The sequence below is a fragment of the Nothoprocta perdicaria genome, unplaced genomic scaffold (assembly GCF_003342845.1).
Source record: "Nothoprocta perdicaria isolate Ctin4 unplaced genomic scaffold, notPer1 scaffold_180, whole genome shotgun sequence".
In the NCBI taxonomy this organism is placed as follows: domain Eukaryota; kingdom Metazoa; phylum Chordata; class Aves; order Tinamiformes; family Tinamidae; genus Nothoprocta; species Nothoprocta perdicaria.
In genome coordinates, this window is record NW_020454983.1 from 469103 (window position 1) to 485988 (window position 16886).

The 16886-nt window shown below is 45.5% G+C and overlaps 1 protein-coding gene across 1 annotated transcript in view; it reads right to left on the bottom strand.

Annotated features, from left to right (window-relative positions):
* Positions 1-202: 202 nt before the first annotated feature.
* The window catches only part of ZMIZ1 (zinc finger MIZ-type containing 1), a 216135-nt gene continuing 199451 nt past the window's right edge, over positions 203-16886 (bottom strand). Inside the window, exons 16-22 of the mRNA XM_026036589.1 lie at positions 16396-16556; positions 16040-16107; positions 13804-13872; positions 13009-13256; positions 9961-10124; positions 5072-5320; positions 203-2293 (exon numbers count right to left, since the gene is read on the bottom strand). Coding sequence (XP_025892374.1) covers positions 2186-2293; positions 5072-5320; positions 9961-10124; positions 13009-13256; positions 13804-13872; positions 16040-16107; positions 16396-16556 — 1067 coding nt within the window. The 3' untranslated portion in view covers positions 203-2185. The remainder of the gene's footprint in view (positions 2294-5071; positions 5321-9960; positions 10125-13008; positions 13257-13803; positions 13873-16039; positions 16108-16395; positions 16557-16886) is intronic.

The following is a 16886-nucleotide window of genomic DNA, read 5'->3' on the forward strand; positions in this document are numbered from 1 at the left end:
TCTTTTTTTTTTTTAAAAAAGGACCCATATTTTTCTTCAGACAAGGTATTTAAAAACACCAGCAAAAGTATAACCAGATCATGAAAATGTTGAATATTATCAAAGACAATACTAAAATATTCACAGAGATATTTACAATAGCAATTCTTAAAATAATTGATTTTGCATAATGAACAGCGCCTTTCTTAAAAAAACTTGAAACAGGAAAAATATAAGTGTGGGACCATCTCTACATAATATGTTTGACAGATTCAATACTCCTACTGGAAAACAAAAGAACTAAACCGCCATTTCCTTTAATATCTACAGCAAGGTGCTGCTGACTAGCATATATATATCACGACGCATGTACAGCAGTAGGTGGAAACGTTAACAAAAAAAAAAAAAAAAAGGCAAAATAAACCAAGAACGGCAAAGAATTTACAAACATGACTTTGGTGAGGAAAGCAAATCCAGCGTCGCAAGCAGGGAGCATGCCATTTACAGCATTGCAAACGGAACACAAAGGGCCAACAAACTACCGAGTCAAACAGATAGGAACAGACAGGATTTTGTCTGGCACTTAAGTTGGAAACGTTGCGAGCACGGAACGGGTATTCGCCTGGAGCTGGGAAAGGAGTAGGGTCTAAATTGCTTTAGTAACAAAAAGAAACCAAAACAAGAACCGTACGGTGGGCAGAAGCTGAAATGTTGCACCACGAGGGCAGAGTTGGCACACATGCACTTCTTACACTGCTACTGTACATAATTTATAAGAGAGAGAGAGACGAAGAGCACAGAGATGGGCACAGAAGCGATCGGAAGCTCATGCAGGAGAAGCAACCACACGAGAAGCACAGACCACGGGGGCGAGACGGCGGCATCGGGGGCTCTGGAGGGCAGTAGCCATCCACCAGCAACTACTGATGCTCCCCATGCCCGTTCCTTCGGGAGAAGGAGCGCATCCTGGCAGCTACGGGCRAAAAGGAAAAGGGGGAAAAAGCCTGGATTATCTGTAACAGTCATGAGAACAGAATGCAAAGCAAAASGAAAAGAGAAGCTGTAAAATGTCTGTCCAATTTCAATGCCCCTTTTCAAGCCGATTAGTAAAAATAATTATGCAGATAGGGATGTTACTCTCCCCCCCGTCCATCCTGCTGCGATTCCCTGCCTGCCTTCCTCCCAGCTCGTCTTGCTAAGGATTGTGCMGTGCAAAGCACGACACAAACGCTGAGAGAGCCCAAGGCTGTGGGTGAAAATCGAGAGCATGATGGTTCCTGTTCTGCCCCCCTCGCTTCTCCATTTTGTATGGAATACGCAGCCAAAGGATCTATCTATTACAACAGTCTCAACAGTTGGGTGGTAATGCAGCTGGAAATGGTGCCGATTTGGAACCAAGCCCGCAAAAAAAGAGCTAAAAACTGAAAGTATTTTTTGTTTTATTTTTCCGCAATCTGTGTGTTTGAGCAGAGGAATCCTTTGCRAAGAGGTGGCGAAGATTCCTGCACGTTACAGAGACAAACACACACGGCTGCAGCCTGGAGGCCGTGAGGGCGCCGGTGCTGGGCTGGCTACCTGCTGTGCCCCTCTGGTGAGCTTGTGTTCCTGCCCTGTCGCTGCCCCTCTGCGGTACCATTGTGCTTTTGGGAGGTTTAGATGGGCTGGACTCTCTTTGTCAGCGTGTGGCCAGGACAACGGCTCCAACACAAACCTGTGGTTGGAGGCGGGGGGTTGAGGGCAAGGGGATGGGGAGAGACAGTTTCAAAAAAATGGAAGAACGCGCATTGGAAGGACATTCTGAGACTGGTCRATTAAAGACAGGTCCATTTTGTTGCCTTTTCTTCCCTTGCCAAGATTTTGCTTTTGCCGAGATACTTCACACTATGTTTATCACAGAACTCTCTCTCTAGAGGATGCACAACAAGTGGGGTTTCCAGAGCGGCACAAGCGTCTCTGCTTCGCTGTGACGGGGCGCACGGCGGGCTCTGGCGCTGCTGCGGCTTTTGTACGCGTTCCTCCCAGCACTTTCACAGTCTGTGGAGCTGACAAAAGCAGTTCTGAGATGAAGAAAGCAGGGAGTGCACCATTGGATCGAGTTGTGAGGTTTTCTTCTTCTTTCTTTTGTGGAAAAGGAGTGTTAAAGATTCCTCGCTGTGCAGCCACACACGTGTGAACAAGTGAAAGGGATGGGGGAATACACAGGGTTTCAGTTGTTCTCAAAGAGGGACAGAAGGTCATCATTGCTATTGCTTGGCAAATCGGGAGGATCCAGGTATGAAAGCAGCTCATCTGGATTTGTGAGTTCTGGAAGCAGCTATAAAATATAAAGATAAAAGGAAAATTACAGATAACAGAAACGCAACGTTGAAAAAAGGGATTAAACRCTGCACATTCCTGGAAAATTGCTTTCATGTGCATTGAATCAATCAGAAGGCAGTGAAACAAACCCAACACCCTAAGCTGATGCAGTGGACACCGGGCTCTGAAACCCTGCGCGACTCCTCCTTCATCCCGGGAGCCGCATTAWCCTCCCAGGCAGGATTTGCTGCTCTCCCCCCAGCACGGAGCTCACGGCCTCCCCAAGCCGCGGCCCCACGTGCGGCACCACCGGCACGCTGCTCCTTTCCGCCACTTGTGGACGTATCCAAAGGATTGGKTTTTTTTTATTCTGATTTGCTCCAAATGCTGTGTTCCAAACAGAAAATGTTATCTCCCAACATCACTCGGATCCCTTTTGATCTGACAGCCTACAAGCAAACTGTAACTAGCGGGTGCTGTAAAACAGCCGTTTACTCTGCATCTCACCGTGTCCTGGTAAAAGCCAAAGTGTCCTGTTTAAAAAACGGCAGGGCAGAGTTTGTAATAATCTCCCTTTACACCCAGTGTCCTCTTACGGCCATGACAGAAAATATGGGCTGCTTTAATACAAGCAACAGTGCCTACAAGAACTTCACTTCAAGGTATTCTATGGTTTCAAATGCTGAAAAGCTAGACGCTTGACTGCTGCACATGTAGCATGCTAGTATTACACACCTGCATCCTTGTAGTACTCCCGTGCAAATGCAGCTTCTTCTTTTAATGTGAAAKGGATGAACATATTTTTAAATAAACTAAACATGAAATGTAAAAAAAAGTTTAAGACTTCTTAAGCCTTTCTTTCATTTTTTCTCTTTACAGGTGATGTCAAGTTTATATAAACTGAATCTCAGAGGATTTTTTTCTATTGAAACACCTCCACCTTTCATTCAAGAACACACATGGAAAGGCAGAAAAGTCACTGCCATAGAACTAGACCAAGGACGGGAGGAACGTTTMTGAGATGAGGATCAAGGACGTGAGGACCTCCAGAACCTCCCRCTGCTGGCACGGGCTTCCATTCGGCCCCTTCCGTGACACAGCAGAGCTGTTAAACCCACTAAAATAATCCATCTGATCGTAGTTGAGCTCTCACTTGCTTCACAGAACTCCACGCCCAGCCTTCTACAGCTCTGACCTCCTCATTCCCCTAAGATAATTCCAGTGTCCTGCTAGGGATCCCGYGTGACTCCATCAGTGATAACACTGTGCTGTGATAAAATGCACAGGTTTTTCTACTGTGCTTTTCACCAAAGAATGAGTGTTTGGCCCATAACAGTGTGCTTCACGTTACTTAAATACTAATATGAAGAGAAAATGACATTTCAAATTGACCTCTTAGTATTTATCATATAGGTTCCTGCGGGGTGCAGACCTCTAATTGCCACATGACCTCCTGTTCCCTATGGATTTCCAGGCGACRCTGTTGTGTGACACAGCAGCCAAGCCCGCTTCACTTAGCAGTTTCTCCACCTAGATAATATCACAGGAATTGGCGTGTCCCGGGCTCCCCTTCCTGCTTTCCCTTCCCTCTGGGAGCCTACTGCAGGGCACAGGGCTGCTTTGCGACAGGGGACACATAAGGATACCCCAACTGGAGATTCCAACGTACATCTGAAGCACAACGGTGAGGATGTCTTTAAGAAAATTACATTGTGCTACAGTCTTTGGGGTAGACAGCCGATATGAGTGTGGGAGGACATGGTTCAAAGGAAAACCCAGCCCTAGCCCTAAGAAAGTTAAAYTCGGCACTATATTTGGTCAACCAGAAGGACTCCTCAGTATAACTCATTTCCAGCACTAGTGAATGGACAGCAAGAGAGACAGGTGTTACTTTTGTCCTTAAGGTAGGAAATGAATTTATCTTTGCTTAGTCGTGAGCTGTCTTAGGTACCAGCAGAGAGTCCCTGCCACTGGCTCTTCTTCACAGACTCACAGAATGTCCAAGGTTGGAAGGGACCTCTAGAGATCATCTAGTCCAACCTTCCWGTTCCAGCAGGGACACYCAGAGCACGGGGCACAGGGTGGCATCCAGGAGGGTTTGGARACCTCCAGAGAAGGAGAACTCCAAAACCTCCCYGTGCAGCCTGTCCCAGGGYTCTGTCACCCTCACAGGGAAGAAGTTCCTCCTCACATGGAGATGGAACTGCCTGTGTTGCATTTTGCACCCATTCCCCCTTGTCCTGTCACTGGCCACCACTGAGAAGAGCCTGGGCGCCACTGAGAAGAGCTTGGGCACCAGTGAGCAGAGCCTCTTCCCGCCGGGAACGCCCCACGGCAGTTCCGCGTGTCCGCAGGAGGGCTCTTGCTGCCGGTGCAGCAGCACAGGCGCGTGTCGAGCAGCAGTGGCCCCCGTGTGTCCCGGGAGGCCGGGAGGGCGCCAGGCGCCACATGGAGACGGCACTGGCTTCTTCCTGCGGATCAGGCCCCGCGACGACTCCAGGGTCCAGCCTCGGCCTGGTGCAGGGAGGCGGCCGTCGCTGTCCCGGGGCGTCCTGCCTGCGCGCTGGAGAGAGGATGCGGCTGGCGCGCCATGCAGCCGCCTCGCAGAGCGAGGCCTCAGAGCAAGCCGGGAGGGGAGCTCAGCCGCGGCGGGCACGTCCCGGCGCCCAAGCATGGATCGATGGCATGTGCGGAGCGAGCGGCCCCGGCCCCGCTCCCGCCGCCCACCCGCCCGCCCGCCCGGCGGCAAGCGCAACGCTACGGCAGGCGGATGGCGCTCATGACGCACACTTACATCCAGCGAGGGCTCCGGCATGTCGGGTGCTCCCTGTCCGCCAGCCTGACCCTCTAAGGCTGAGGAGGGATTAAAGGTCAGGTCACCGTGCGGATGGTTGCCGGCGGCGGCCGGCGGCGGCGGCCGGGGCGGCTGCGCAGGAGGCCCGCTGTGATGTAATGGCTGCCCTGACTGGCTGCTGGGGTGAGGCACGTGCAAACCTTGCTGCATGGAGCTATGGGACTGATCAGCGCTGCCGCCATGAGGCATCTGCGGAGGAGGAGAGAAGCAGGGAGAGACAAGTGAGGCCGCGAGGCAGGGCGCGCGGGGCGCCGCACGCCGCGACCGCGCCGCCGCGAGGGCACGGGCCGCACCGGCACGCGGAGGGGCAACACGGGGGAAAACGACAACAGAAACACACTCAGAAACGAAAGCTCCATATCCCAATGCCAGAGGAAACGCGCCGTGATARACAGGCTGTAAAAATACACGTTTGTTTTTGTGTTTTCCGGTGGGAATGAGCCAGCAAAGCGAGCACACCCTCCAAACCCTACTAGGCAAGGAGGAGGAGGAAGGTGTTTCCCACATTGCAGGGAAGCGGCACAACGCACGCGCTGCTGCGGTCTGGAAACAGTCTATGAGCATTTGGGAATCAGTCGTCTCATGTTAATTGGGTATATGGAGAAGCAAAACATGTAAACATTTCTTGAGGAATGCTACATATTGCCACAGAGTGGAGCTGAAATAAAAGAACAGATGCATACAACCACAGCGTGAAATTCGTCCAGCCAAGGCAACAGAAACCAGCAAAACACTATGCCAGCATTGACCCTTTTGTGTCACAGCAAACGGCAAGGTTATTTTAACCTTAGTCTTCGAGTTTGGCAAGTAAAAGGGAGGTTATTACAAAGCTTAATTAAAATGTTTCCATAAAGTAATAATACTAAAAAAAAAAAAAAAAAAAAAAAAAWMAAAGAGAAACAGGCAACAGAAAAATCACCTCTCCACACTTTTGAAAACTGAATATTGATGCATTGGGACAGTCATTCTCAACTCTGCGGAGGTCCCTGGCAATAGATTAGCAGCATAAAGGTGAAAGCGAGCAGGAAACTCTTTAACAGTTACTCAGGCCTCTTTCCCATTTGAGAGTTTAAAACAACTGTTAAAGGTACTAGTAAAGACACTATTCTCTCCAGCTTCGTCACAGTTTTTTACTCCTTGGAAGCTATTATACAACATCCCTGTTGTTACCTTGGGGGAAAACTTGTACAAAATCTGCCCATAAGCCTCACCTTAACGTAAATGAATGTGCAGCCTAGAACCTTTGCAAACGGGCAAGTCAAAGTAGATGCCCAGTTTACACATCCCCAAACTGGTTTCCTGTCCAGCTCCCTTCTCTATTCATTGAGGACATGTGCAACAGTGTGGGAAATTAAGAAGGTTTACTAATAACAGAAAGCAATAAGCAATTTAAGACAGTGTTGCTAAAGCAAGAGAAGAGTTTCTAAAAAAAAAACAGAACAGGATTATCTCAGAAAGTCTCAATTTATCCTCAAATACACAAAGTACAAGTCATACTGCCATGCTTATTAAAGAAAAAAAAGTCATATAATCTCAGAACAGGTAAACAGGTTAGATTTTTTTATAAATGTGTATAAATATGTACAAAAAGGTATTGGAATAAATGCTGTCATGTGGGTTCTCATGGAATGTTACTTAACATACTAGTCACCCTAGACAATATATCCACCAGCCCACCTGTAAGAAAGCTAAATGCTCGTGAGTTTAGCATATTTTCTATTAGTATTCAGCTACCAAAGTGCAAGGTAACAGTGGTGCAGAAATATCCAAAACAAAGTCATCTGGGCATCTTCAGCTCATCTTTTTATTTTAAAATCACTGCTCTGCATGATGATGTGAATATGAAGTCTAATGAAGTTGCCTTTGGTTCACATATACACAGTAACTCCAGAGATTTTTTTTTTTTTTAAGAGCATATGCTCTGGCGCTCTTAAAAAATCATTAACAATCTGTAAAACAAAAGTTTACAGCAGAAGCAACTGCATCTCCATATTAATAGCAGGAGACCAACATAGCTCTTTATAAGCCTACACTTGTAGGAGTGCTGGGATGCATCCCTGGATCCAAGCTAAACATTCTGTGCGTCTGCTGGATTAGTTTTGAGCCACATCGCTACCCTGATCGATGTCACTTCATGGCTGCATTAACACTTGTGTTGGTGTAGGAGAGAGGGAAGGTGAAGATAAAAGCCAGAACGATCCCTTCACAGCAGTCCCAGCTCGTACCAGCCTCACGTGCACATGAAACCATGGCCTGATGGCCCTGTGCTCGCTCAGGGCCCAGCTCTTGCCTGCTCACCCGCACCCCCGAATTCACCATTGCCTAAAACTTGTCGGCAATTTCTGAAAATAAATGCTGCAGTTGTGTGCTGCTGTCCTGTAGCACTGACACTGGCACAGAAGCTGCAAGTTCTTCTGCTGGCAGAAGATAGGTCCAACCACCCAGTCCCTGCCACCAGCCCTATTCACGTCTGACAAACACACCTGCATCTCCTGGAGTGACCTACAGAGTATGTGTGGGGTGAACAACTTGCTCTGTCTACCTCCGTGGGAAGGCACCCACATAAATCTTCATAATGGGAAAACTACAGTTTCCTGGGCAGCATCCAGCAGCAGGCAGGTTCACCTAGAGACAGGCCACCGGTCTAAACGGATCAAACGTCTGATCCCAACTGACCCTATAAACATGAAACAGTCAAAGCGAACAGCAGATGAAAACAAAGCACCCCCTTAAATGCACAGAGACAGAAAACAAGACAGCACAGCCAATCTCTCACAATTATAGTCCAATTAGGCAGTGTGATTTATAGTTATTTTAATATGAAGATGCCTGCCTGAAGACATTCAGTTATGCAATTTAAGAAATGTGTTAAAGTCATGCATTTCTCAAAAAGCAGTAATTTTAAAGCTGTGTTTCATAAGTGTTTGGTACAGGCAGCATTTTTTGTTTTTTTTCCACCCTCCCTGTCTCAAGGAGAAGAAAGGAAGATGGTAGAAAAGGAAAGAGGAAAGCAGAGACTTTATAGAACTGAAATAACTATGTTAAAGCACTAACAGTCCTTCAAATGCACCCTGAAGACTTTCTGGCCACATTCACAAGGTCAGTGTGATTCCTCTGTGGCAATGGACCTGGAAACTGATCCCTATCAGASAAAATCAACCACTGACATAAACTCGGCGCGGGCTGCTCTAGTGGCACGGGCCTGTCCCAAGGAGCATACCCGGCACATCGCGGTGGATGAGGGTGAGCAAGTGAGGCCAAGGTTTATTCCAGCTTCCAGCTGTCATAAGCAAGTGCCAGATCTACTACAGGCTGGCCAGAGAACYGAAAGTCTCTTAACGTTTGCCCCAGCCTCCGCTTACAGATCTGCAACATGCAGAGTCTTGARAAACTTTTGCCCTTGTTATTATCTGTAAGTGCTATAAATTACAGACAGCCCCACGCTCTTCACCTCCATTCTCAGTTACTTCAGAAATGTCACCAGGGTGGCTGCAGTTATAGCTGAGGAAGTCGACTGGTAACCCCACCTTAAGGCTTTGTTTTTAAAGGGTGTTTTGTGATTAAAAAAAAAAAAAAGAGGCCTCTTTTTCGCCTCTCTTTTGCAGATAATTTGGAGTGCTCATTGGGCTGGGCAGGTGGAATTTGCCAAAGCAAAGCGAGGCCTACAGCCCATGTGCTGCTTGATGGTCTGTGTCGCTGTAGTTGTTACCGCTCCTGGCCTCTTCCTTTGCAGACAGTCTTCTGCTGCTTGGGAGCTCTCCAAGCTATTCTGAGAACTCCCTCTCTGCTCCCTTCCTATTTCTCACCATCCTTCATGGAAAACCCACTGCCAGCTAGAGGAGACGTTGACAGAGYAGGCTTGTGCTAAGCATCTGCTACCACATTTCCTCATTACATTCTGAAATTGTACTTTCTAGTACTCACTAAAGACATGGCACAGATGACTTGTCAAGTTAAACATCCTTCCTATGCAATAACAGCACACTATGGAACCCCTTCCCTGTAGCTTAAATGAATATAAAAGGATACACACACACACACACACACACACAGCTAAAAGAGATGACAAGCCAAGCTTAAGACCTAAATGCTGCTGGTAGCTTTTCCGTTGCCTTAGTTGCTACAGTATTGCATTTTCTGCATATAAAGCTTTGTAGCTTGGATAAAGCTTGGTGTTCTGAGCAAGCTACCTTTCCAACGCACAGTTCTGCTTCTCCATCTAAGATCTTAGGAGCTTCCGAATTCTTCCTTCGCCTACACGCTCAAAGCAGTGGCAACATCTCCCCTAAAAAGCTACAGACGTGCCCTATTCCCAAGAGCTTAAAGATGTCTGTGATTCTGCCTGGGTAGAATTCACCCTCAAAATGTTTTGATGTAAATACTGCCTTAAGGGACAAAGCCAGGGGAGATACTGTCCCTGCTCTGAAGTCAGTTACTGTCTGGCTATAACAAGCTCTTTGTTTGGGATGGATGTTCACAGGCCCTGCTGGTTGAATGACAAATAGGATTTAAAAAAAAATTTTTTTTTTGGATGTCAGAGCAAAGCACAGTGATCAACAGAAGAGCCACAGAGCCAGGCTGTCTCTCTCAGATAAACAAGCTTAAATGACAATTCAAAATGATCAGAAATGCTTCTCCACAAGCTCTAAAATGCCAGAAACTGAAGATGGTGCTTCTGACTCCACTTCTCAGGACCACTCTATTTCAACAGCTGCCAAAGCCAGGAATCCACAGAAGGCAATAGCAACACACTAGCAAGGTCCTCTCGTCTGGCAAGCGCTCTCTGCCCCGACAAAGTTTAAACTGGCACCCGCAGCACCGTTACTTACAGACTCCTGCATTGGGTGACTGAGAGGTTTGTCGAGCGCTGCCATGCTGCTTGGCATGTCTGGGGGATGCGACAGCTGCGGCCCGTGCATGAAGTCATTCATCGACGTTCCACCAGGATTCCCATGCGGAAAATCAAAATTGCCATGACCTTGGTAACTGTTGCCTAAAAGAGAAACAGACGTTGCTGTGAAAGGAACCCTTTGCTTCCTGGTGTCCATCTCCCTCAGTGCCTTTTAAAAACGGGGCAGTCYAACACCATCTCTGCCCAGCACTATGTGCAAGGTGAATAACGTGAATGTGGAACACAACCACGTGGTGCCCTGCTCCCAGACAGAGCTCGAGGAAGAGGGAGAAAGAAGTGGCACTGGCTACTGCCAAGGCTGTAAGGAGTCCAGTGTAGTAATTCATGTACATGATGCTGCTGGCTGACAAACTAGCGAGTCCCCCCAGTATCTCAAGCAAGATGAGGAACCAAAGGGATGTGAAAATCTGTGGGCTATTTGCCCCTGGAGACATCTCAGTGCAAGCATGACTGCCTGCCCAAGTCCAGAATGATACACAGGGCATTCCTGTTCCTTTCATGTGCACTTCCACACACTCAGCAGCTTTGCAGAATCGCTTCGGCTCCTGATGAAGCTAATTGGCAGATCAGGAAGTTGCCACAGCATCAGTTCATAGCACAGCATCTGCTCTACATCCTCCTCCTCAGTGTGAAGGCGCAGCTTCCGTTTGGATGATGCGGAGGAGGTCGTCCTGCCTAACTGGGGTCTGTGGTGCCTTTCTCCTCGTTCCCACAAATCCTAATAAAAATCCCATGGCTGTCTGCAAATCCAAAAGCAATGGTCCCCTACAGGGAATACATCTATTCTTCTGGGTTTCACTGTTTCCAACCCACTGCCTGTAGCCAGTGATTTAAAAGGTGGACATGCCAGTTCCTAAAAGAAAATCACTGATTTATGAAACCTGCCTAACTTCAGTCTGAGACCGAAGTACCAAAATTCTACATGAATTCAGACTAAATGTCTGGATTACATCCTCCAATGTTTAGTACTTAGTAACAAGCCTGGAGTCCTCCACTTACGTGGAGGACAGGTACGTGTATGAACATGGTCAGCAGGCCTGTGCTCCTTACCACCTCAGCCCGGGCTCCTTTGCTTTAATTCTGAAGCAAGCATATACCAGAGCACAGGGAATTTTCTCTCCATATTCTTTTCTGTTCAGGTCCCTTTGTTAATACTTCCAACTGAGAGGCCARCTCTGCTGGCTTATTTGGTATGAACAGTAAAAACTGAAATGAAGGCACCGAGTCTTCACATAAACCACTCAAATGGATGATATTGAGCTCTGAAATAATAGAACAGCTTTGGGGCCTGCAGGGAGAGCCCACAGTTTGTCAGCTAAAGTAGAACAGCTTTAAATGTTCAAGTCAAGAGGGCACTTTGTCAGACTGAAGTATCTACATCATTTACTTTTCAGCACAGCTCATTTTAAGTAGAARTTTAATCTTGGAGGAATAAGTCATTAGCCATGTAACAGTCTATCTCAAAGAAGTCAGGACTTTGATCTATCATGTAAATACTGTAGAGCCTTCCTAATTCTCACTTTGTTAATCTGCAAATAGATGTGTCTCACAGAACGTAACTGATCCTGGGGAAAATGTAACAGCAGGGAGCTGGAGTAAAGTCCTCCCTTACCATGTATTTGCTTTCTTTACAAATTAGACTTCCATACGCTTTTGGCTACACTCAAATAAACATAAACCATGCACATCAAGGCAGTAGCAATAATAATATTATTTGTTCTAGAGTGATTTTAATCAGAGGACATGATATAATTCTCAATACTAAGCTTCCCTGCACGTCTTGGTGGAGAACGAAGATGTACGCAGAATGCCCAGGGATTACAGCGAGCCAGGAGCAGGCCCWGCTCCGGGAGCAGCGTTGTGCCAAGTGCCAGCGCTGGAAGGACACCCAGGATAACCTGGCGCCCGGTGGCGGTGCCAGGACAGGGAGAAGAGTGTGGGTCTCCCCTGGGCTGATGAGCTGGGACTCTGGGAAGCAGYGGCTGCCTCTCCTACAGGACCTACAGGGGACGTAGGGAAACAACCGTCTAGGCAGTAAGGCCTAAACCCTAATGTGTTCAATTACTGTGTCCATTCCTGAATAAAAAGCATAGGAGATGATGAAGAATAGGCGGCTCTGTTCTCATGTTCTTAATGCACTTCACTCCTACTGAACGAGTGAAAAAAAATGTGATTCAGTGCTCTTGGCTTTGTTATAGTAATCATTCATCTGTTTGAAAACSTAAAAAGTTTTATCATCTGTCATCAGTTTTGCAGTCATTGGAGTAAATTAACCATATTTTGCATGCAATCTATATTTTTCCTCAAACGCCTGCAAAAAGCACATATATCACCTTGTAATCAATTTGGGGATTCTGATGGTGTGAACAGTTGGTCTTTTCTGAGAGCTGAACTGAGTCATATCATATTACTCGAAAAGGAACAGTCTCTGGTTTCATCTCTTCAGAATTGTCACTGTAATTTAGTTATTCACAATATACCCGTCATTTGAAAAGATATTTCCACGGTCTATATTTAGTGCAATGTTTCCCAAACTGGCAACACACGGTAGAGAAATGTAGAAGTCATTTTGTAATGCAAAGCAGCAAAGGGTTCTTAAGCCATCCACATTCTGGGCGGCCTGGAATAATTCCTAATGTCACCACCTGGCCACCAGAGAAGCTTTAATGACCCAAGCACGAGGACTAAAAGGTCTGGTTCTCTACTTTGTAACCACTGTAGCACCAGGAACCTTCACTTGAATCAGCAGGGAACAGAAGGAATATGGGCAGAAATGCATGAGGAAAGTGGCAGGTCACAATATACAAGGTAACATGACTATCACCAATTTGCTTATTAAAAGACATTTTTCTCTGGAGAGCCGAATCCTCGATGAAAGGCCAGGTGCAGGATTGCAGAACTGCAGCTGTGCACATTGTGCTCTCCTGAGGGCCTGCCACAGCACACCCACAGCTGCCACACTAACCTTGGTTGCCATAGTCAGTGGAGTTGTTGCCTCCCGGAGGAGGCGGGAGGGATGGGTAGGGTGACGGGCCGGGACCCAGCGCTGCAATCATCTCCATCACGTTTGGCATGATCATCTGGCTTGGACTCATGGTTTTAAATCTTTTGGAGGGAATGCCATCGGGGTCATCTTTGATGTGAATGTCCGATTTTATAGGAACCGGCCTCCAACTACAAGTTGGATCAATAGTGACTTCTTCAAACTCTGAGCTGTAAAACAACATGACAATTTTAGAGCATTAATTTTTCTCTTTTTGGTATCACCTTTGCTGAAATTGTCCTACGAAAGTGCAGAGTAGGCAAAACCATTTCTCATTTGTGTGAGTATAATATAGCCTCTTGCTCTCTTCATCCAGCAATGTATCCTGAAAGCAAGCTTGGAAAAGAAATGCTTCGAGAGTGCGTGCTTGTGTTATCCACACCCACAGAGCAACCCTAATGAAATCCAAACACATCTATATGGTCTGCCACATGTGATTCAGACAGACTGCTTGTAAACATGAGAAAACATTTCCTTCTCCCATCCTTTTCCTCCCTCTGCTTCACTGATGGGACTGCCATCAAGAGATGGCCCAGACAAGATCTATTRACAAGCAGTTGGAAACGAGTTTATTTCACCAGCTGCACCAAGGAGCCATCAAATAATATATTCAAGTTCAATCACCAGGACCTAACTTTGGCTCAATTGTGTCAGTCCACATTCACATATCTCCCACATATTTAGCACTGGATATCAGAAATGAGTAAATTCACTTACTTTTGTATAGCATTCAAAATACCCCACATATACTGGTCAACCTCCAAGCCCTCCAGCAGGGCAGTTTTACTAGAAAAAGTAGGGGAAAGAAAAAAAGTTAGAATATTTCAGAATATTTCAGAATATTTCAGRAWATTTCAGAATATTTAAGGTTGGAAGGGACCTCTACAGATCATCTAGTCCAACCTTCCTGCTCAAGCAGGCACACCTACAGCATGTGGCACAGGGYGGCATCCAGGCRGGTTTTGAAGACCTCCAGAGWAGGAGACTCCACARCCTCCCTGGGCAGCCTGTTCCACTGCTCTGTCACCCTAACAGTAAAGAAGTTCCTCCTCACCTGGAGACGGAACTTCTTATGCTTCATCTCTGTATCTCTGTACATGTAAAAGTAACCATCAATTTACTGTTCATGTTCATCAATTTACTGTACATGTAAAAGTAACCATCAATTTACTGTTCCTAACATGTAACTTAGGCATGATTTTGGACAAATGGTTTTAGTTCTACATTTTTGTTACCAGGATAACAGTTTTCTACAACAAGAAGATGACAGAGGGATATATTTATTAGGATCCATGAACAACCTGTTAATGTGTTTTAAATCATTCTTTTATCAAAATATGTTTGGGACTTACAGGTTTTTCAACCCTAACAGATTTCTCCTTTGAATGCTAACTTTATTTATTTATTTTTTTAATTACATCTTGGCTTTTTCAAATCACATAGCAATAGGGTTTCAAAACAATTAGATATTACAGCTTTTTACTCAGTAACAGCACAAGTAGAGACATCAAAACCAAACCACAAACAACTCAGTTGTGCAGGCACTTAAATCTTAATTCACATGCTCAGACTAACAGTAACAAGACAAAAACTTTGGTCTGATTGCATAAATTGAGAAGCAACTAGTGTCTTTAAGACAATCACAATTCTTGTGATATTTTGAGGCAAGCTCAGAAGACTGCAAGGGTTCAAATAGCTGAGCAAAAGGATCTGTACTTCAGGACAGCCAGCCACCATGGGAGGTCCTCAAAAGAAGTTAGTCTGAAGCCTGTGATGTCCACAGAAGCAGCTASCCTGGACAATCCCCACCTGCTTATTTATAGCAAACACTGTCTGACACAGCAGAGGTTGAATTGGAGACCTGCAGAGATAAAAGTACAAACCTCTACAGTTTAACTTGAGCCTAAGAGCACTTGCTCCTCTGCTGAGGCTGCAAAAACTCATAACTCTGTGGACTGGCCACAGTCGGTTACAAACACTCCCCTGGCTTGCAGATGCTCTGTGGCTTGCCCTATCCAGCTAACTGTTAGAGAGGACACTCCCTAACCACTTCAAAGCTTTTTGTTCCTTTTTTTCTTGAAGTGCAYTAGCGCTCTGGTCAAAACACGAGCTGGAAAGTATGCCGGGGATCCCTCTTTTCCTTCAAGTAAGCACTCACATTCACAATTTCTCAGAAAGCTTTTACCTTATTCTTAATGAGAATGCTCCCCACTTTCAGCTCACACATTAATTTGCACTTGACATTGACTCTGACCTTGAAGGATCCAACTTCATTTCCCACATAATTACTAGTGAATGTTGCAGTCTCCAGAAGCCCCACTCTCCTTGAACCTCCGTTAACTGCATATCTATGTGACTTGAAGAGCAGTGGCTGAGACAGAGCTATTTGGCCTCTTATACCAACAAGTCCGGGCAGATGCCAAACATTTTAACACCCACATATTTGAAATTCAGTAATTTCTGCTTCACAGCATGAAAAATACACAAAGGTAGCTCTAGAATAGACTAGCTCTTCTACCATGGCATGCTGTCCTATGGTTCATAGTCTAAAGGAGGACAAACTCCCAAATTATTAGTTTATGTAGAGAACTGTCTCATCAATATAATCAAGTTTTTTTTTAATTTTTCTTAAGTTTTTTTTTTTTTTTAATTCTACACAACTCACTGAYAGCCTGCAACGAGAACTGGCAAACTATGTTTATCATAAGAAAACCTTTCCTATTACTCACTTAAAATGTCTAAAGAACCAGAATACTCCTTTAATTCATGCAATGCGGCAAGAATTCCCACTGGACTTCTTTATGCTATAAAGTAAATGGAGTACACCCATCTTATTATTTCCTAGAACTTTCTTTTTTTTCTCCAAATAAATGATTTTCCTAGCTTTGCCAGTATCATCTTGATTTTGGTCAGGTCCTTACAGGTGCATTTCTTGTAATATGTTTGCACTTACTTGCATACTGGACACCTCCAAGTTCCTCTTTCACAGTTCAGTTGCAAGTAGGATTCCAGATCAAAGCACTATGTATGAGAAAAAAAAAAAGAAGGGAAAAAAAGGGGGAGGGAAGGTAAAAATACTGCATTAGTCAAATCAATTCAACAAAAGTAAAGTGGCAATGAAAAAAAGTCAGTATACTGATATTGAAAACTAAGCCAAATACCTTACTTTTTCCCTCTACCAAAAGCTTATTAGGCTAATAGGCACAGAAAAATCCCATTTCATTAGGTCTGTGCATACAATAACCAAGCAGAAGGCATTGTAAAGAACACGGCTGAGGGAACAGTGTCTGGTCACTGACATCTACTCACTTGTACATGCTTGCAATCGTGACCCCTTGCTGGGAGCTGGATCCGCCGGAATGTGATGGGACATTTCAGAGACACTTTGATAGCAGTCTGCTCTACTCCATCTTCCCCATTGAGGGTGGCRTTGCCCGAGGAAGCTGCCACGCTGCTGAAGTTCCTCTTTACTGTTTGGGAAGAAGGTGTGGGTATGTGTGAGAAAACACATAGGCACTGGAAATAGTAATGCAGAAATCTGAAAGACCAACACTTCAACCTTAAAGGGCCCATTTAATGGGCAATGTATCCACTTAGGTGGTATTTCATGTATTTTAGAACATTTCCCATCTACATACAAGCTATCACATACATCCATATCTGCTAAATCCTCAACCAAGTAACTGCCATACAAGACCTTAAAGCAGTGCTGAAYGAACAGATAAGAATCTTTCTAGGTAAGAGGAATTTTGAGCAAGTGAAATACAAATATGGGGGGAAAGCAGKGAGATTGGCTTGGA